Source organism: Akebia trifoliata, unplaced genomic scaffold (assembly GCF_017979445.1).
Source record: "Akebia trifoliata isolate Shusen 1 unplaced genomic scaffold, ASM1797944v1 Contig00347, whole genome shotgun sequence".
NCBI classification, from domain to species: domain Eukaryota; kingdom Viridiplantae; phylum Streptophyta; class Magnoliopsida; order Ranunculales; family Lardizabalaceae; genus Akebia; species Akebia trifoliata.
In genome coordinates this window covers 1-22,469 of record NW_028236974.1, presented here as the reverse complement: position 1 = coordinate 22,469, position 22,469 = coordinate 1, and the positions used below count along the sequence as shown (strand labels likewise).

At 35.6% G+C, this 22,469-nt stretch overlaps 1 protein-coding gene across 2 annotated transcripts; it reads left to right on the top strand.

Moving 5' to 3' along the window:
- Window positions 1-5,323: 5,323 nt before the first annotated feature.
- On the top strand, window positions 5,324-18,508 carry LOC147381573 (putative zinc transporter At3g08650). Of its 2 annotated transcripts, none has more exons than XM_086430250.1 (6): window positions 5,324-5,477; window positions 6,566-7,247; window positions 8,673-8,957; window positions 10,834-10,962; window positions 16,621-16,718; window positions 17,475-18,508. In XM_086430250.1, the coding sequence occupies exons 2-6, from the start codon at window positions 6,795-6,797 to the stop codon at window positions 18,286-18,288; spliced, it is 1,779 nt and encodes a 592-aa protein (XP_086286376.1). In that variant the 5' UTR covers window positions 5,324-5,477; window positions 6,566-6,794; the 3' UTR covers window positions 18,289-18,508. The 2 variants fall into 2 exon arrangements, with proteins under 2 accessions (XP_086286376.1, XP_086286377.1); XM_086430251.1 differs by lacking the exon at window positions 5,324-5,477 and adding an exon at window positions 5,497-5,622.
- Window positions 18,509-22,469: the final 3,961 nt, after the last annotated feature.

Here is a 22,469-nt window from a genome sequence, read left to right as displayed (position 1 = left end):
TGACAGTGACAGCATCAATGATCCTGCGACTTGGTCCGGACCTCAAAGTTTTATTAGTCGTTGGAAGACTCGAGAGGGAAATCCAGGTCGAATATTCGAAAAAAAAAGAGTACTCGAAGTGTAGAGTAGTTGATCTCGCGGCTCAACTTGAGTTGCCGAACCACAAATAGTCGTCAGTAAGCTCAAGAGGGGAATCTAGATCTGTTACTCAAAAAGAGTGCCACTACAAGAGTAGAGTCGCCGATCTCGCAGCTCAACTTGAGTCACCAAGCCACAAAGACACAGAGACTCTTAGTAGAATTGTAATGAAAATAAAAAAATACAAGCATAGTCTGAAAGGGCATAGTGAAAATCCAAAAGGGTACTATGAGTAAAAGAATCAGACTATGGTAAGATCAAAGCCACCGGCACGATGAAAATCCCAAGAAGGACGTCGATGCGCAAAAATGTGGAAACCAGGTCTGGTGAAAATCGTAATTGGCACCAAGGGCAATAAGGGTTTAAAAAAAAAAACAAACAAACAAAACAAAACAAAACAAAAAACCTCCTGGCTCGCAAGAGTATAAATTGTGAACGGCGAAATCCTTCTAAAATCCCGAGACCCAAACAGATAATAATCTTCTAATACCAGGGCATTGGGAATGACTCTAAAGGAATCAAGAGAGCAATTGACGTTTATATCCTCTGTGGTTGGCAAAAACACCAAGATCGTCACAACCAAAGATTTTACAAACTCTGAATTTATCGTACTCACTTGATAAAGATATTTCATAAAAGTTTAAAAAAAAATTACTATTTTGACCGATGATGAAAAATCTAGGACTTATTCAAACTTCAAGTTTTCAAAGCATTAGATACACCTGGGGCCAGGTAAGTAAAAAATATATTTTCTTTTTATTTCAAAAGCTTCACATTACAAAAAAAAAGGGTACATCATTACCACCTCGACGTCTGAAGTATCACGACTCACTAAGCATAGCAGGAGACTACAATGGAACTCTTCAAGTGATGACAGCAGAATTTCAAGCCCCTTTACCTCTGGTTCCAACTTAAGAGAGCTTCTTTGTAAGGTATTGTAAACAACATGACGAAGGGATTTGGGTAATGGTCGATGTTTCCTTGGATCATTTGTGTCCTAGCCCGATATCGAGATGTCGAAGAAGGCCATCAGGTTTTTTAATCAAAGAAATGCCAAATAGTTACTCCAATGTCATACGGGTCGAACATGTAGAAGTGGATGATAAAGCAGTTCACAGTGTATATAGAACACTGGTTAACTCTGACATTGGATTTGGAGCAAAGCGATGGGTTGCTACCTTAGATCGATAGTGCGAACGCCTTGCAAGTGTTATGGCTAGTGATATGCAAGCTAGAGATATTGGTGTGATAATGAATCAAGAAGGGCGAAAGAGTATGTTGATATTGCAAGAGAGTAGCACCGACGCAATAGACTCACTCGCAACTTATGCACCTGTTGATATTGTCGCAATAAATGTGTTCTAAATGGAGGTGACTCAGATTATGTAGCCTTCCTGCCTTCAGATCTTGGTGGATTCGACTCCAACAACAAAATTCTCTCTTGGATCTGTGACAACTGTTAACAACCATATTGCTTGCACCATACAACAGGATCAAATGCATCATTACAAGGGGCAATGCATGAATTGAGAGGGTTAACTTATGGGAGAAATAAAGTGAGATCAACAAAAAAAATAAAAAAAATAAAAAACAACAAAAAATCAAAGAATTTCAAAAATCCTTTCAAGTTGCACTCAACTCCGATTTGTTAAAACACGATAAAAAAATAGTCAAATTTTAAAACTCATCAAACTTTCATCAAATCCGAAATCTCACACGAGCTTCGCGCCATCGAGATCAAGGAATTAATAAGGCAAGACTCTGTCAGACCCCGTACTTGAATAGCCATTTTCTACAAAAGTCATCAATTTAATCGGAAATTCGAAGTCGTGTTTTGCAAAATTTCACCTGGCCCGTACAAATAGGGTTTAGTCTATTATTTGCAACTCTTTGCACGTAATTCCTGCAAAGAAGGGCAGCTGTAGACACCCCAATTTGAACGGACCCTCACTCGAAAGGGCCTAAAAACAGTGTTTTTCCAATAAACTTAGTCAACGGGCTTCGAAGGCTTGAAGCATTAAAATCTGACATTTTTGTCAAATCGAAGTACCTAAAACCTCCCAACTGGGTTGTGAGCCCACCAAAAGGACTTGGCATGCTCCCATGTACCCCGTTCCATTCAAAATACTGACTTTCCAACAAGATAGGCCAACGGGCCTCTAAAGCCCAAAAACAATAAAAAAAAATGGCATTTTGACCAAACCGAGGCCCCTAAGACCTTCCAATGGTCTAGGAGGCCCACCAAAAGGATTCGGCCTACCCTACGCTTTCCCAATATTCGCTGCACCATTCCCAAAATCGAAAATGATGAATTCTCAATAAAATTTACCAACGGGTCCTAAAAAGCCCGATTTGCCAACACGTGGCATCTTGATCCAACCAATGATTTCAAAAATCACAAAAAAATAAATCAAATTAAAAAACGAGACTTGGGACGCCTACCACCTCCTATACCTTCCACCGCTCCATCTCCAAATCCGAAAAAACCTAAGCCCACCTATGGCCCATGAACCCTCAATTCTCCAAAAACCAATTTCCCACCTTACCCCCTAACCTAAATCTGATCCCACACCACCTAAAAACTTAAAACCTCCCACCCTAAAAAATCCAATCCAAAATGACCCCAACCCAATTCAAAAAACCCCTAACATTTTCTAAAACCCAAGCCCAATGCCCCTAAGCCTAAATCCATATCCATTCATATCTAACCTACAACCCTAACCCATAAACTAAAACCCACATCAACCAATCACCTTTTTTTTAATCAAAAGGTGACACATGTCATCACCACCCCCGCTCACACCGCTCTCAACAAACCACCCACCCCATCACCTTTCTTTAAAAATTAACTACCCACATCACCTTTTCTCTAAAAAATCACATCAACCCACACCCTCCCCTAACCTACCTTTATTACTCCCTATAAACCTTCATTCTCTCAAATCAAACACATCAACCCATACCCTCCCCTAACCTACCCTCATAACTCCCTAACCTCTATTTTCTCAAATCAAACACATCAACCCACACCTCCCTCTAACCTATCATCATTATACCTCTCCCTAATCTACCATCATCATTTCCTATAAACCCATCTCTACAACCTAAACCTACACCCATCCTCTCAAATCAAACACTCAATCTCTCCTATCAATTTAATCTAAACCCCTAACCTCCACACATTTTGCCACATGTCACCATCTCCCTCACCCTCCCAACTACCCTCTTACTCATTCTCTTAAATCAAACACCACTCAATCAATCAACCACCCTCTTAAACATCCATCATCTCACCTCACCAAACACTCTACCCAAATGATTTGGGTAAGATCCAAACCATTTGGATCAAAACACAACCCATTTACCCTCATTACAAAATTACCCTTAATCCCACTCTAAATTTCATACCCCCCACTTTTAAAATCTATGCCATTCTCTACTCTTTCAACCTCTCACCCCATTATACCCCTAAGTACTCCCCAAACATCTATAAATACCCCCATTCTCTTATCAAAAATGGTTCCTAATTCTCATAAAAAATCTCTTACTAAGTCTCACAAAAAATCACTCTACTCTCTACTCTCAACTCTCTACTCATCTCTTCTCTACTCTCTCTCATTAATCTAAAAAGAGTTATACTCTCATGACTCATTAAGGACTTAACTCAAGAAGACATTGAAGAAGAAAAGTAAGGGAAGAAAAGGGTGAAGCATCAAGGTGGGTTCAAAGAACACCCCCCTCTTTCCTCCTTCTCTACCCTTTACATCTTCCCTCTTCTATTACCCCCCCTCTTCTCTTCATTTTGTTTTTAGATGGACTTTGGGTGAATGGTCTTCAAGGCAAATGATTCATTAGGGTCATCTCCTTCAATGAGATGACCATATGATCAAGCCAAAAACAAATCCCTACTTAGGGTACAAATGCACACACGTGGTACTTTGTCTTCATTTTTGTATTTTCAATCAAAATGATCGAGTTGAGTTGAGATTACCGCCAATTTGCGGGGAGAAAAGGGTGCCTAACACATTCCCTTTTCTCCAACCGAGCCGCTTACCCCGAATCTCAAGGTTTGATTGATCCTTATTCATTGCGAGTCACTACATGCCAAAAAATATCATTTTTGGAAAATGTACATCGGGTGACCATTCACACCCACTTACAACATGAATGGTGGCGACTCCAAACTTTAGTAGATGTGGCTATCGTAATGACGAAAATCACGTATTTACACAAGGTATATGTATAAGTACCCATTTTATTTTAGTAAAAACCTAACAAAGTTTGTAATTCTAAACACCATTCTTAGCATTAATACAGCCTTTCACAGTAGATCATACAACATTAAATGCAGGCTTTTAGAACAAGAAATACACTTTAAATTCATACAAAAACCCCAAGAAAGAGAAATAGACAATATTAAGCACAAATCCATAAAGAATACTATTAACATGGTAGCTAAGAAAGAAAACAATTAAAATTCCTAATGCAAGAAGTAAACTTTTTAATATATATATATATAGGTAAGGATCCGTAGACACATAAAGCTACAACATTTTTGTCTTATATGGGCAAAAAGGTTTGGAATGAGATGATGTTTTGTGAGGATGATCTCTATGGTAAGGGGATTATCCTTGCAAAAAATCAGCTCATTTCAAAACTTCTAACCCCATCAAAAGTGGTTTACAAAAAATGGACGGTAAAAAATTCTTCAACTTGTAAACATGGGACTAGAAGTTTTAGAATGGGCTGATTTTTTGGTAAGGATGATCTCCTAACCATAGTGATCATTCTCACAAACAATCAGCCCATTCCGAACCTTTTTGTTCATATAAGACAAAACACATTGTAGCTTTATGACTTTATGAGTAGCTTTATGTGTATATAGATCCTAATTTTTATATATATATAGAGTGTAATTATATATTTATTATGATATTTTGCTTATTTTTTATGTATTATCAATATTAAGGGTATTCTGATTATTTTATCAGAATCTAGCAATAAAAAAACTATCAAATAACAATAATTTTTGACTTACATATTTCTATAATGAATAAGCTTCTATTGAATGTGACATTTTAAGTTTTGAACTTCTATTTCTTCTAAAAGTCAATTTCTGAAGTTGGAACTGATTATGCAAGGACCAGACCCTAGTAGGTATATACTTACTAGAAGCTTCCATTTGACAATCAGGAGGGCATTTCCGTGATTATCGATAAGACCAGCAAAACATCCGCTGTTTCTTTATCTTTGTGCGAAAACCGCTTTTCGTCTCCTCGAAACCGCGTCAAATCGGGTTTCCGCCCCTTGTAACACTTCTAGCTGGTCGTCTCTTCCAGGTAAGCGGTTTTGTATTCCCATCGACGGTTTCCGTATGGATTCATTTCGGTTTAGTTTCTATTTCTTTTATATAATCTGAGTTAGGGTTTATTCGTTGACTCTTCTTCTCTCTTTCTCTATCTGTGCCTTTTGTATCGAAATGAGGTATTTTTCTTGGGACTTTTATGATCGACAAGTAATTTTTTTTGATTGAGATTAGGGTTTCTTTCTTTCATCAAATGTCCATCTTTCAGGTCCTGGAAGATTAGGGTTGTTAGTTTTCTATTATCAATCGGTAGCTCCAACGCATTATTTCTAGTTTTCTCCATGAATCTTCTTTATTGAATTGGGGTTCCATGACCTCCTCTTTTTTGCGTTGAAGGGGGGGGGGGGGCTCCTCTGTTAGCCTTCTATCAGTTCTATGTAATTGGAATTTGAAAAGAAATCATCTTTATTGAAATTAGGGTTCCTTGACATATTTGTGTTGAGATCTTCTGTTAATCTTGTAATCGGCATTGACAAGAAATGATCGATTATCTTAATATTTCGCAGTATTTGAAGATAATTCTTCAATTAGGGTTTTGGAGATGTTATTTGTGGCGGGAATGGGCTTATCTTGATGAGCTTGTATTGTTAAATCTTTCTGTAATTGTAGTTCTGCCTGCAAAAAATCAGCTTGCATTATTATGAGAATCCTTTGGTTTTTGTTAAAGAGATATCTAGTTCGATCTTGTTTAGAGATGTGTTTCTTGTTTGTTGTGCTAATCAAATTCAATCATTTAATTTAATTTGATTTTATGATTTTTGTTTGATCTTATGCGGCTCAGGATTCGTGCAAAAAAACTTTCAGATATTAAACTCTTTTGTCTAGGCTAACCATTTCATCCGGAAAAAATTGATTTATTAGTTGAAGAAAATGTATGGACTTGCTCTCTGCCTCTTGAAAGTGGTTAAGCAACCTTGAGTTTGTCATATGCAAATGTAGTATTCTATGCTTATTTTAGGCATTTTTTTATCCATTAAGAAAATTTTCTTGACAAATTTGAACTGTTGTTGAAAGTTTTTGAAAATCTAACTTCTCTGATGATATTTTTTTTTTTTTTATCAGATTTTATCCAGGGGACTCATACTTATAATTAAATGCAAGCTCGCTTAGGATCATTACAACCACATTCAAGGATATTGAGGCTTGGATTAATCTATTTCAGAAAATTTCTGAAATGGGCTCTATTTATTTGAGGAACGAACTTCAGCAAAATTACGTTTTCTTGTGATCTGGGTCAAGTGGGTTTTGATGTGTTTGAGTTAGTGTGATTGTTGTGGTGAACTCTGTATGAATGACAATGGCTTTGCTGTTCAAGCAGGTTTTGTTTTTCACAGTGGTTTTTATAGTGCTGCATGGTTCTGTCTTAGCTGATCCTGAAAAAGAACTTACCCAAAGGACAAGGACTGCTCCGCATAGGAATTTGGGAAGTAGTGTTATAGATGGCTCTGGTATTGAGGATACCTTTCACAGTTCTGAGGATGCTTATGAGAGTAATAGAGTCTCTGTGTCCACAGTTGCATGGTTTACTTTGGCAATGGCTGCTGCAACCGGCTTAGGTGCGGTGCCATTCTTCTTTCTGGAGCTTGATCCACAATGGGCAGGCATATGCAATGGAATGGCTGCTGGGGTGATGTTGGCCGCAAGCTTTGACCTTGTGCAGGAAGGTCAAACCCATGGTAGTGGTGGCAACTGGGTTGTGATTGGAATTCTGTCTGGAGGTGTTTTCATTTGGCTTTGTAAGAAGGTGATTGGTGATCTTTCCTTGTTTTTTTTTTTTTTTTTGGTACTTTTAGGGTATGTTTGTTTGCTGGAAAAATCCGCTGGTAAGATCAATTTCTCAGGAACCCCAGGGGTTGGTCTAGTGGCAAGCCGAACCTTGATAAGCTCCACAGGAAGGGTAGGTCAAGTGTCCGAAACCCCGGTAGCAATGAATTCCTTGGGGCCACCCTCAGGGTTTGGTTGACCCTCAACTCAACCAGTTGTGCATAGGACTTTCTGATGCGGTGTGTGTGATTGTGAGATTAGTCTCACCCGAAGGGTGGGGATACCCATAATAAGCAACAAAAAAAGAGATCAATTTCTCGGGAAAATGTGAAATTGTGTACATCTTTTTTACGTTTAGCCGAGAAAATTTAGTTTTTCCGGCATTGCAATAACATCTGTTTTCTGTGGGAACTGATTTTCTATGTCCATTAAACATTTCCAATCCATATTCTTGAGAAAATCATTTCCTCGACTAATCACTTACTGTGTATGATTTTCGCAAGAAAATCTATTCTCAACAAACAAATAAATCCCTCTATATAGAATTCGGACTATTTCTTATTCCGATTGCATAGAATATGTTTTTGAGTTCTCATGTATTTGATATACTTCAATTCTGATGTCTTCAACTACTTACTTTTCTTCCATTTATAATCTGGTTCTTGTGTTAAGTTATAAAGCTTGTTCTCTAATCATGTTAGAATTGAATGAAGGATAAAGCAACCCCCATAAGTTGGGATAGGACATGATGATGACAAATAGGACGATAGAAAAATGATGATGAGGATATTGTGTGATTGATGCTTTCTATTTTCAGATGAGAGTTTTTGATTGAGTAAAAACGAGAGTAATTCCCCATCAAAGAGCTACTTTACCTTATTCTGAAGTCAATACTTTCAATTAATTGCAAACAAGCTTAACTTAAGATGGATATTCCTCATCTTATTGTTTGTTTTAATCATTCATTTCCAAGTGGTTGTGTGATGTTATTTGGTTGAACCTTTTTATTTTTATGCATATCCCTCAATATGTTCTGAGTTCCTAAATGCAACATCTTTTTTTGGTAAGTAAACTGCAACTTTTTTTGTTACATTGATATGTCCATTTCTGATATAACTGCAGCATCCAATTTTGTAATTAAATTCACAGTCTTCAACCTGTTGAAGTTTTTCAATAGGATAGGTTGCCAAAAATAAAAATAAAAATAAAAATAAGCTTGCCAATGTTGGTGTCCAATTGAAGAGCAGGCCTAATCCTGTACTTCACAACAGTGGTACAGCCTGAACTCCATATCAATGAATTTTATTAAATTTTCTTGAGTATGATATCCACATATGCTTGAGTGATTCTGAACCACTAACCGTGCTAATACATCCCATATCATATCATCTCTATTTATGTGCAGTTTCTTGAACAATATGGGGAAGTAAGCATGTTGGACATTAAAGGTGCAGATGCCAGTAAGGTTGTTCTTGTTATTGGAATAATGACTCTTCATTCTTTTGGTGAGGGCTCTGGAGTTGGAGTCTCCTTTGCTGGCTCCAAAGGTTTTTCTCAAGGTCTTTTGGTAACTTTAGCTATAGCTGTGCACAACATCCCAGAAGGATTAGCCGTGAGTATGGTTCTTTCAACAAGAGGGGTTTCTCCTCAGAATGCAATGTTATGGAGTGTGATTACATCTTTACCACAGGTAACACCTAATGGATTAGATATTAAGAATACAATGAAGTAAGAATTTTTGTAGATAGGCTGATATAAACTAAAATTACGTATCTACAATATATGATCGAAAGGGATCTTTTGTGACATTTACCACTGTGGCCACCTTTCCCCCCCACCCTAAAAGTGCTCCATACTATCAACTAATAATAATTATCCAAAATTGCCAATCTGTAAATTGGTTTGTAATAAAAAGTAATACCACTAGAAATTTATCATCAAGATCTTTAAAATGATACACATTAAATATAGGTCTTCGATATTCCTATTAGAAACTTGATATTTTACGATCAATAATGAAGTATACAAAAACATATATATTTTTTTGATCAGCAATCTGGGGTTATAATGGGATCCACCATAACGTTAAACCAACTCGATTACAAGCGAGAGTAATTACAAGGTACATCATCGCTCAAAATTACAAGCTCTTGACGGTTACACGGCTCATCAAGGATACTCAATAAGGCTCTTGAAGGAATTCAGCCGCTACAGTCTCCTCTCTCCAATATAATTCAGAAGGCTAGTTGCCTACTACTCCCCTTAATCCTACGAGCAATTCTTTCATATTTCCATGAAATCTCATGTTCCCCTTTAATGCAACGGATAGCATACAGCGCACTTATCAAGACCCGATGAAAAGCCTCTTGTTATTGCAAATTTAATAGCTTCCTCAATCGCTTCAAGCTCAATGAAAATGCTATCCTGCCCATTCCTTCTATCCCATGCACCAAACAAGAACTTATCAAAATGGTCCCGACTAATAAATCCAATGCCGCTCCCCACCTTTTTTAATATCTACTACATGAACCATTTGTGTTTGTGAAGCTTTTTTGCCACTTACATTTTAAAAAATGCCCTACGCAATTCTGTAACTTCTTTTAGACTGTTGTGTTAAACGAGACAACCCAAACCAACCATTGATCACCCAAATTTGCAAAACTTCCTAGATACTTAATTGCACCCAACCATATTACACCTAGTGTCACACTCTTTAAAATGTATTTTTTTCTTCTTGTGGAATATTTTCAAAATGCCGTGACTTTCAATTTCTAAGTTAGAGTTACCCATCAAAAAATGATTTTTTTTTCTAAGTTGGTTTTTCATAAAATAGTATACTTTAGAGAGTGCTTGCCGAGATCTTGAAGCTGATGTTCATTGTTAAATATATTTTTAATATTTTACATTTTTTCCTATAATCCTCTTAGGAACCTTTTTTTATTTTTATTTTTATTTTTTTATAGTTTGCATGATGTATATAAAAGTGATATAAGTTATTTTACCTACCATTTTAGCTTTTTAGCAAGTTTTCCATTGTTTTTATTTTAATATTTTTTTTTGTTGTTTTTAAATCTCTCGCTTAGAAAACTCTATTAGTAAAAAAAGAGAGGAAATAATGCCATTAAACAACACATGCATTCCCCTAGTGAAGAATATATAACGGTAGTTAAGTGACAAGTTCTCCATTTCTATGTGTTCTGCCATGAGGAGCACTGTGTCATACTTGTATCGGTGTGTTTTTGAAACAAATCATCATTAACACAAGGCATAAATGATATTTGCTTGGAAAACGTGCTCCCGCTAAGTCTGATGATTTGTTTGCAAATATGTGCTGACGCATGAGTATGATGTGGTGTCCAACATGGAGAACTCTTATAAATGGAGTGCACTTGTTACATTACTATCTACAGTTTTATACTTGTACCTCCCAAATTGAAATGAACCAAGTTCTTATATATTGGAATAGAGAAAAGCATTGAAGGTGTAATGTTTTCTCCTTCATCTCTCCTCATAACTCTTATCTTCTCCATTACTCATTAGCTGCTAATGCTTTTTCATCGTTGCAGCCACTTGTAGCAGTTCCCTCGTTCATATGCGCTGATGCATTTAACAAGTTCCTGCCCTTCTGTACGGGCTTCGCTGCTGGATGTATGATCTGGATGGTCGTAGCTGAGGTCCTCCCTGATGGGTTCAAGGTAATGTGAATTAGAGTATTAATGCTTATGTTTGATCCTTGTACTTGAACACCCCTAGGCTTTATGCTTGGTCTGATATATGTATTAGTCAATGTACTTCTAAATGTAGTTAGCAAAATGACTCTTTTGTTATACCTTGTCAATTGAGTTGAAAACTTGAATAACTAGGTTCCCTAAAAATGTGGGTTGTCCTCCCAAAAATAAGAATAAACCAGTTTTGTGGAACTGAGTAATGTGGTTTTGTTAGTGTTAATTATTCCTGTGGAGAAAATCTAAAGAACCTGCTAGATGCAGTGGACCACAATATTATGGGTCTTGGGAGATCTCTTAACGGACAAAAAAGGAAAAAGAAAAAAGAAAAGAGAAAAGAAAAGACAATCCCGTTACCGGATACAGGGGCTATTTGTTAGCTACCTTCATTTTTCTCCTTGTGTTTTCCCTTTTGTACAATTATATTACAAACAAACAAGCTAGATAGTTTTTTTTTTCTTATATATATAGACTAGAGTTTGCTTATGCCTACCGGCACAATCATCCTCCTTGCGTGTCTGTGATTTTGAGATAAAGAACAATTATCAAAACAATAAAAAATCATAAAATAAACTAATTCTACCAGAGGTTATTAAAGAAAATTTAATAAGTAATTAAAAAATGATTCCTAAGTTAATTTACAATCCTACAAGGCTACTCCCAAATGTTAAAATGAGGGAGCTTAAAGAAGATAGAACTTCCAAATAAACTTGGGGTCTAAATTTAATAGCCAATTTAAATTCTCTTGACCATTTCAAGGGTTTCAAGAATTAGATTAGGCCCAAGGGATTTTGGCTATACGTTAAAAGGTTAAACGTAAAGTTTTGCAATTACAGATATATTGTAATAAGGTTAAAGGGTTGGTATGGGATTGGATAATGTGGAACGCAACCGATGATGTGAATTATTACAATTTTATTTCTTCAGTGACGAAATCTTCCCAGTCGAGGAGAATTAATGGGGTCATCAAATCTTAAAGAGTAGATTTTAGTTTTTATTTAGATTTCTATTTTAGGACTTTATTTTCATGTTTTTTAGGCTTATTTTGATGTTTTATTGGTCCATGGATAATATTTAGGGACAGTTTAGTAACTTTACTTAGTCTTTTATTTAAGTTTATTAGGATTTGAAATTTAAGAGAGAAAGCTATGAAAATTAAGTTTATGTATTTGGTGTTTTAGTTTGATTTATTTTCTTTATATTAGATTGTATTAGGGTCTTTTTTTTTTCTATTTTTTTGATCGATATATTAGGGTCTTTTTTAATGAATGAACAATGAAAATTTGATGAATAAAAGAATGAGTTTCTTTAATGGAGTAAAGTGATTTCTCCACCATTTTTGGTGTGATTCCAAGGTTTTATCTTTCTATTTCTTTTTTTTTTTTCTAATATTTATTTGTTTCTTTTTATTATTTTCTTTTAACTTTCTTGATTCTTGAAACCCCTTTCTTGATTCTTGATTCTTGATCCTTGATCCTTGATTTTTTATTCTTGAAACCCATTTTATTTTAACCCTTAATCATTACCCAATAAGTCTTAATCTTTAATCCTTTCCTTATTCTATAAAACCTTAACCTTTAACCATTTTCATTGAGATTGTGGTCATACTTGCTCAAAATCCAAAATCAAATTCTATTTTCTTGTCTCGTTGCCCAAATCCTTAACCCAATCTCCAACTAGAATTTCCTTGAATCCCTTGTTTTTTCAAAATCATATTCTATTTTCTTATCTCTCCTATTATCACCCAAATCTTTAACCCAATCCCCAACCAAATTTCTCTAAATCCCCTATTTTGCCTAAATTAACTTCCATTTTCTAATCTCCCCTCATCTGTCTTGCATCAAATTTGATATCAGAGCTAAGAACCTGGAATAAATAGAGATGGTATTGGAAGTCAAAACTAGATTTGTTTTACCTTTTGGGAAGTCATTCAGGGTATTATGTAGTGATGAATATGAGGAAAACTTGATTTCCACAAGTTTTTTTTGAGAAGATTTTGCAGAATGTTGACAATAAGACTTATTGTGGTTATCGTGATTACGACTATATCGCTCAGTTCCATTAGGGATGTTTTATTCATGGTGCTGAGTGCAAGGTGGTTCCTTTAAAAGATTGTCATGTTGTGTTGGGTTGAGGTTGGATTTCACATGTATAAGCTACGCTCGATGTGGAGCGAAATATTTTACATGTTACTTCAGATAGACAGTATCTACTCAAGGTATGTCCTTGGAAATCAACTCTTGTGATACCATCAGTTTAAGTGCAGATTGAAGAAAAGATAGATCAAACATTAAGTTCAGAATATTGTGCCTACAGTTCTAGAATCAACGTGAGAACAAGATCATGAAGTGGAAAATACGTCAAAAAAGCCTAAGGAAGATCTTTTATAGACATTTATGGTTTTTGTTCATGATGTAGTTGTTCCATCACTATCTCAAACCGACCTAATCATCTTAGGTGGGTATAATAGAGACTGCGAAGATAGAAGATCATAATTTGAAGTTAAATGATTCAATACAACATCAAGATATGGGAACAAATCTTTGCTAAAATGGATGAACCACAAATTGTCAAACACCTTAAAACTCGAGGACAAATTTTCTCCAACCAGAGGAGAATAATGCGGAACGCAACCGATGATGAGAATTACTACAATTTTATTTCTCCAGTGGTGAAACCCCAGCCAAGGAGGATTGATGGGGATATCAAATCTTAAAGAGTAGATTTTAGTTTTTATTTAGAATTCTGTTTTAAGATTTTATCTTCATATTTTTTTGGGTTTATTTTGATGTTTTATCGGCCCATGATCTTAGTATTAATATTTAGGGGTAGTTTAGTAACTCTACTTGATATTTTATTTTAGTTTATTAGGGTTTGAAATTTAGGAGAGAGAAAGTTATGAAAATTAGGTTGATTTATTTGGTGTTTTAGTTTGATTAGGACTCTTAAATTTATTTTCTTTATATAAATTTTATTAGAAATTTTTTTAATGAATAAACAATGAAAATTTGATGAATAAAAAATGATTTTCTTTAATGGAGTGAAGTGAGTTCTCCACCATTTTTAGTGTGATTCCAAGAAATCCTTAGTGTGATTAAAATGTTTTATCTTTCTATTTTTTTTTTTCTAATCTTTATTTGTTTCTTTTTATTATTTTCTCATAACTTTCTTGATTCTTGATTCTTGAAATCCTTTTCTTGATTCTTAATACTCATTTTATTTTAACCCTTAATCATTATCCAATAAACCTTAACCTTTAATCTTATAAAACTTTAACCTTTAACCATTTTCATTGAGATTGTGGTCGTACTTGCCCAAAATCCAAAATCAAAATTCATTTTCTTATCTTCTTGTCTCTCCTATCGCCACCCAAATCCTTAACCCAATCCCCAACCAGATTTCCCTAAATCCCATATTTTACCTAAATCAAATTCTATTTTCTTATCTCCTCTTATCTGTCCTGCATCACTGGAGTAGGGTTCGGTTATGGGTTGGAGTAGGATTAGGGTTATAGGTTGGGAATTATGTGTTGGGATGGTAAGAGGGTGTGGCTGAGTTTAGGCTGCTTTGGGCAGTATTTAGGGCCTATTCTAGTGGATGCAGGGTTCGGTTGGGTTGTATTTGATGGGCAAGAAGGTGTAGAGATAGATTTAGGGTTTAGAAACAAGTTTAGTTTGTTTCTATGAAAGTTAGAGATGATTTGGCCAATAGGTTCAACAATTTATGGGTGATAAAATAGAAACTAATGTGGAGAAGAAGATGAGATATGTAGAAAATTTACCTAGAATCACACTATTAAGTCTTCTATACCTTGGATTCACACCAAGGGAGCAGGGCCTCACACTAAGCAGTCTAACCATGGAGGTAAGAGAACATCCTATAAATTTTATTAAGCACTCTTCTGTAAAATAACATAAGGATGTCTTTAAATATTGAAAGTCAAACAAAATCCTAAAGAGCAAAATGCTTAAGTTAACCTTAACATAAAGATGAAAATTACAAAAAATACCCAAATTATCGTAACTTTATCTCCCTTAAATTTTCAACCCATATGAACTTATAAAAAGTCATAATACTAAGATCATGGACTAATAAACATAAAAATAAGCCCACATTCCAACCCTAATTATTGAAATAGACCCTCTTATTAAACATAAAACTAAATAACAACTCTTGAATGTCTTCATCAAAATATATATAGTTCTTGTTAACGTGTGCCTTTAGGGCACACGTTAAAGTGCAATAAATACACTTTGGAAATTGAATTTTGTACCGAAAAGGCCCTTAAAAAAATTACTTTTTACCGAAATACCCTTAGATTCTAATTTCCAAAGTATATTTATTGCACTTTAATGTGTGCCTTTAGGCTGCATGTTAACAAAATCCAATATATATATTAGAAACTTAGTTGAAAATGGAGGAATAGATATCTGGCCTCCAAAGTAAGGGGATACAACTTAAAGAATGTGAAAGAGGAAAACAAGAGACAAGAATAAGGAGTGATTGTGAAGATAAAGATATGGTAGAGGATACATTAGACACCAAAGTTTTAAAATAAGTTGAACCAGGATAGAGTACTAGCAATATAACTTTAGAAAGAGCCTGCAAATATATGAGGTGGCAGTTGAGACTTGAGTTGATGGCACCATAGTCACCAAGTTGGGGTTCGGGAATAAGTCGGCAACGGAAAAAGAAAAAGAAAAAATAAAAAAATGGGGAAAAAATTGTAGTAGTGTTAAGACAGTATATATTTTTTTCTACTAAGTGATGTTATCATTTATATCATCAAATCCTATTTTAAACTTAAGAATAAATGGTCTTTGTCTCACCAAAAAAAAAAAAAAAAAAAAAATCACATTTTGTGTTTAAATGGTGACTTTTTCAAAAAGTAGGGATTAAATCGCGTCTTTTTCAAAAAATCATAATTTAATTGTCAGTCTTTAAAATCGTGATTTAAACACGATATTTTGAAAAAGTCGGCGACTTTGGTGACTATGGATGGCACTAAATTCTGTTAATTCCACCTATCTAGATTCAATTTTCCTTGTAGAATGAGAAGTTGAATAGGATGTTCTCAATGAAACTAGACCTAGTTTTTTAAAGTGGACATCCACTTCTGGAATTTTCTGAGATTGATCCATGCCAGTAATTTTCCAAGACATCTATCAGACCAACTGTGCTTTATGGAACAAAAACTGGGTAAAATCAAGAAACATGTTATTGATTGATTCATAGTTCATCAAAATATAAGTAGGGGATTGATATGTCCAGACATAACTTTCCAAAGGGCCACATTAAATGCATTACAAGGAAGACATCAAGGCAAAATCAGTCTTTGTAATGTATTTAATCCATGTGGCTTTATGACATTGTGCTTGATTATATCATTTCCTCATAATTAAATAAGGATCACTAGGGACTGTAGAACCAGCAATAACTATGTCATTGTTTGTATCTTATGATTTGTCATCAATTTTGATGTATATGGTGATTTTTTATTGCAAAATAACAACTTGAAAATGAAAATGTTAAAGGACTCTTTCTTGTGCTTGAACTTATCCAATTGTACTTTTGGTAGCTGTGAACAATTTCCTCTTGCTAAATATCGATGTAAATGTCTTTGCCCAGGAAGCTTCTCCTTCACAAGTTGCATCGGCCGCTACGCTCTCTGTAGCATTTATGGAAGCTCTCAGCACAGTGCTTTTGAATTTTAGTCAAGGATACAGGTGATTGTTTATTTAATTCATTGTGCTTGGGATTAGTACGCTGATTTTATATATATATATATATAAACCCTTAAACTCAATGGTTGGGAACTAAATTACTGAATTCACCCTCATACAGAACCCTGCTCCGGTTTTCAGTACATTTTGTTTTGGGTTTGTGAAATACAATGAGCCACATCAACAAATCTGCGAACCCAATTGTTGTGGTTGCTGAATTTTTTCATTGGTTTGGCAAACCAAAATGTAAATGTACGACTTATTTATTTGAGAAATTTGATTACTTATATATACAAGAGAAATAACTAATGAGGCTTTCTATTTGTCTCTGTGCTTTTCTTTTACTCTAAGACATCTTCAATCTCCCCATAAATTTTAGCTTCTTTTCAATGCGAGAGTTGTGATCAATAAATCATCTTGGCTGTCACTGAATGAACATATTTTAATATATATATTTTTATATGTTCTGCAAAATCGTGGAAGTGTCTGGTAATTATTTCTGGAGTTAGGAATCTAGGTTTTTTACACGTGGCCATTGTCTCAGTGATCCAGGACATTCACTCGTTAATTAACTCTCGTTAAGTAACGATGCTGATTTAGTAATATTGGTTAATTTATGGAATATTTCCCGAGTCCTTGACCAATTTCAGAAATGGTCCATCAAATGTATATTGGGATTGACAAGGTGAGTTATGTGTCCATTATTGTTTATATACCTCTGTTTGTGTGTGTAACTGAAATTTTGATGGGTCTGTGCAGCTCAGAAGATGCGTCTGGCTTCTTTGTATCACTACTTTTCGGTCTTGGGCCATTGTTGGGAGGCATCATTTTTATTGCTTTCGCTCTTGCCTCCCATCTTCAACATTCTCTCCTCACTGGTGTAGCTTCTGGCATTGCTTTCGTCCTTTCCATCTGGAGACCCTCACAGCTACTTCTCTCATCAAAGATGGGCTTCTTTCCCATCTTGTTTCTTCTTTCAATGGGCTCGGCGTTCTTCCACATTACAACCTCCGGCATCCTTAAACTTGTGAGCCGTAAAAAGTCTTCAGTAAATGACTTGTCAACATCAACCGGTTTCTCAGTGAGTGCTCTAACACTGCAGTCATTCTTGGCTTGTGGGGCTGTTGGTTTGCATGCTTTGGCGGAAGGACTTGCCCTTGGTGTGGCTGCACCAAAAGCTTATGGACTCGGCCGACATATGGTTCTACCTGTCTCTCTACATGGGCTCCCTCGAGGTGCTGCGGTGGCCAGTTGTATCTTTGGGGCCACCGACAGTTGGCGTGGGGCCCTTGCGGTCGCTGCCCTGACTGGATTTGCAGGTCCGGTGTCTGCAATTGGGGCAATACTTGCTGGGATAGATTATAGTGGGCTCGACTACTTGATGGTGTTTGCATGTGGGGCACTGCTACCAAGTTTCGGTAGTGTATTCCGGCGTGCTGTTAGGTTAGATTTGCGAAGGAGCAGTTATGGGCTCATGATGGGTTTGGTGTTTGCGAGTCTCTGTCTAACGTCGACTAGGTTGGTTTGCCTCCACACACCTTACTGTAACTCCGCTCCTGAGGCTGTCACATAAGTTGTAGAGTTGAGAGCCTACATGTATTAAGAAAAACTGATGGATAGTCGCGAATACATCATCATGGAAGTGTGACGGCGAATGGGTTAAAAAAAAAAAAAGAGAAAAGAGGAAGAATATAAGAAAGAAGTTTTGATGATGATTTATGTAATTGTATAAAGAGTTGGGTGGCATTTGATTTGGACATTGAATTTATATTCATATGGACACCTTTGAGACGTGAATAAGGAGAGTAGTGATTCATACTTGATACAACTCGCCATGCATTGCAGTTAAAACATTCGGATCAAGTTAACTACATGTGGAGGAACTTAATTTATTACAAGAACAGAACAAAATGTTTATGCTTCTTTTGATTTGATAACCAATCTTAGATCTTTCTTTATTTAAAACGATAAAATTACATAATTGTATTAGAGCAAGCATGCATGATCTGGATTCAAAGAAGACATGATTCTCTTAATCAATATTCAGGGTCTGTTCGGAAGCAAAGAGGCGAGGGAGTGAAAGTTGAAACTCGAAAGAAATATATATGCGTATTTGAAACAATTAATTTCAGGAATTTTTTAAGCAGTCACAACTCTTTTGTGTCAACTCTTCCCTTCTTAATGATAGTTGCTAAATTGGTTAACTAATAAATCTCTTTTATTTTCAGCTGAAGACCTCTTTGCATGGGGGGTGGGAATGGGCCCACACAAAATGATGGGCCCACAGTTGGTACATGTCTGATGTCTGATGTATGTAGGTGGAGGTGGAGGTAGGTATGACTAATGAGGATGGTTGGGTATCTTTTTTGTGGATAAATGATAAGGCTGCCGATATCCCCTCAATGAAGATCAGAAATAAAAGTGGTAGGGACGGGACATCCCACATACAATTTCCATCCAAATCTTTCTTTGTCACAAGCCTAAAGCTGTCTTTGGATTGTGAGAAATTGAGAGATGAGGAGAAATATATGAGTCTCTCCTTCTCTTCTTTTTGGATTGTTATTAAGTGGGGAGACCAGAGAAAAGAATTGGAGAGAAAAAAAAATAAAGGTGAGTTTTGTTTCTCTTCAAAAGTGGAGAGAAGAGGAGAGAAATCCTATTAAAATATTTTATAATTTCAACTATGCCTTCAGATCTCTTTTAAGATATTTTAAAATTTCAAAGTTATCCCAAATTCTCTCCCATCAATCCAAACATGGTGGAGAGAACTTGAATTTCTCTTCTCTTCTCTTCTCTCCACTTCTCTCAACCCAAACACAGCCTAAGAGATTGTGACTATTCTAATGGATCCCGTCTAGGAGATCTGCTAAACCGTAAGACGTGAATCCAACAAACCTGATTATTGCATTTATATGAAAAAATTATTATGCATTAAATCAAATTTGTGGATAAACATGGATTGGATGTGCCCCTCATATATCTATAGAAATAGAATATCCCATTTATAGAGATGGGAAAAGGGGCCTTATGATCAATGATCCTAGAGACCCCTGCCACTTGATCTTGTTCCCCCTGGAAACAAACATGCATGAACCATTTCACAAAGTATGTGACTGGATAACCAAAAGTTTTGATAATTAGCTCTTGGTCTTCCGGTAAAAAACAATGTTGATGAGAGGACGTGTAGGTGCTCTATTACACGGTGGGTATTATAATTTTCCATGAATTTCCCATTTGTCGCTCAATGACAAAACTTTGCTCATTTCTTTTCTTGACGATCAACAAATCAAATGATATTTCTGTTCCAACCAGACCAGTCAATAGAAATGAAAATTACAGAGAGAGAATATTAAAGATTTTCTATAGGGTTCCTCATGAATTTGATGACTAACATCCCTGGACTCCTTGAGAGCCATTCCACCATAAATCTAGATAAAAGTCATACATGCCTCTTTCTCCGTTTTATCAGATCTCCTTTATAACCCATATCCCTATTCCTAAATTAATAAAAAGATAGGCCAATTGAAAAGAGGCAGTAAATCCTAATTCATTCATAATTGTAATAGTCCAATCAGTATTTATTCAAATAAGGTCACTCCTCTCATTTAGGAGTCTTTCCCTATTAAGATTGTTTTTTTTTCAAAATCAGACAAGGCCAAATCATATCACGTGGCACGATTTATGAGTCTAGTACAAAAGTTCTTGGAACATGTTCACCATCAAGAATGTACTATAAGGGGGTGGCAAGATGATAAATCAAGCAAATGCAAAAATGAGGGTATTTACAAATATGCCTTTATTTATTTATCTTTTTTTTTTTTTTAAAGAGTTATGCCTTTAAATTATCATGATAGTTGCTTTTACCAAGGGTATTTGTTAATGGTATGTATAGGACGTGTGGGGGCAAACTGGTCTTTTCCAGTTCCACACGTCCCACTTAGTGTAGCCTTAATTCTCTTATATAAATATAAGAGAGAAGACTCTTAGAATATGTTTTTTTTTTCTACTGATCTCTCTCAATGTTTTTCCTTTAAATATCTCTTTCTCTTCTAAACAATAACATAGTATTAGAGTAAGGTTTAGATCTTGAAGTTTGAGAACCTACTATTCTCTTCCTATTTTCCTTTCTTCTTTTTCGATCTACTTGGTATTAAAATCTTAAACTTCTGATTACAACCTAAGATTTTAATCTTCTACTTGGTGAATACTCATAATATGTAAGTATGTTTGAAATTGGTGTTTTGTAGTTTGGTGGTGTGTTTTTCCGTAGGACGTTCAAATCCACTTTCCCAAAAAAGGGGACTTTAGTCATCTGTGATTTGATTTGTAAGTACATAGACCATATTTGACTAGATCTGATTATTACGATTTGATTTGTGAATCAGACTGGTATATAAAAAATAAAAAAGAACAAATCTGATTGGTATTTCAGATCTGATTTATTTAGTGCGATTTGTTTATTGTGGAGTGATTTATGATGGAGATGAAGTCTAACGTTCTATTTCCTCTTGAGTTCTTTAATCTTCAGATGACTCGATCAAATTAAATAAAGAAATTTTTTTCCATTGATCGAAATTTGTTGAGATATTTCTTATTGCCAAGGGAAAGTTGAAGTATCTGAGCGATGATCCTCCTAAGACTGACGATCCTTACTACTCTGAGTGGGTTCAGGAAAATACTCAGATTATGACGTGGTTGTGGATCTGTATGGATTCTACCATTAGTGTCAGCTTAATGTTCCTATCTTCTACTAAGGAGATTTGGATTCAAGTTGACAAGATGTATTCTGGAGCGAATAATATTTTTTAGATTTATCAGTTGATTGAAGATTTTTTTTTCGATCTGCAAGGTGACCAAATTTTACCAACATATTACTCTCATTATCAAAATATATGGAACGAGCTTAGTGTATATCAACACCTTACTAATGATTTGGCCGTACTACGTCGACAACGGGAAGATATGGATGTTGTTCGTTTTCTTTTTGATTTGAAATCTGAGTATAATTCTGTTAAATATCAGATTTTAACCAATAAAGAGTTGCCTTTACTTACTGAAGTTTTTTCTCACCTTCAGAGCTTCTATTGGTGGTTCTGGTGCTACATCATTGGTGTCTGAATCTTACCGACCATCATTGATTATTTCTGGAAGTACAAATCGTGGCCGTAGTATTGGTTGTGATGGTGGTTGTGGTAATCGTGGTGGAGGCCATGGAAGGAGTCATGATTCTAGTGGGGGTCGTGGTCGTGGGGCAACCAAGAAGTATATCCATTGTAGACTTGATGATCACTTTATAGATTTCTGTTGGGATTTACATGGTCAGCCCACAAACTAAACCAATTAGGTTATTTCTAGTGAAATTAACGATGGTGGTTCTGTTGATCCTCTTCATCAGGTGGCTTCCTATGCATATATGGTTATTAGCTCTCATGATGAGTGTTCCAAGTTATTTTATCCTACTCATCCTTGTATCTTGTCTTCCAATACTGTGATTCTAGCTCACTCAGATATATTTTGTCTTGTTTCATCTTCATCCCCTTGGGTCATTGATTCAAGAGAGTCAGATTGTCACGCCCCGAAATCCTAACACGAATCCATATGATTCAATCAGTCAAAATCTCGAGGTGTGAGGTAATCAATCACACAACTTGCTAGAACATTCACAAGTAATAATACTTATGAAAAAAAATATATATATACGCCGCGGAATAAACATTTAACTAATATCTATACGAGAGTCTAAAGTAAGCGGAA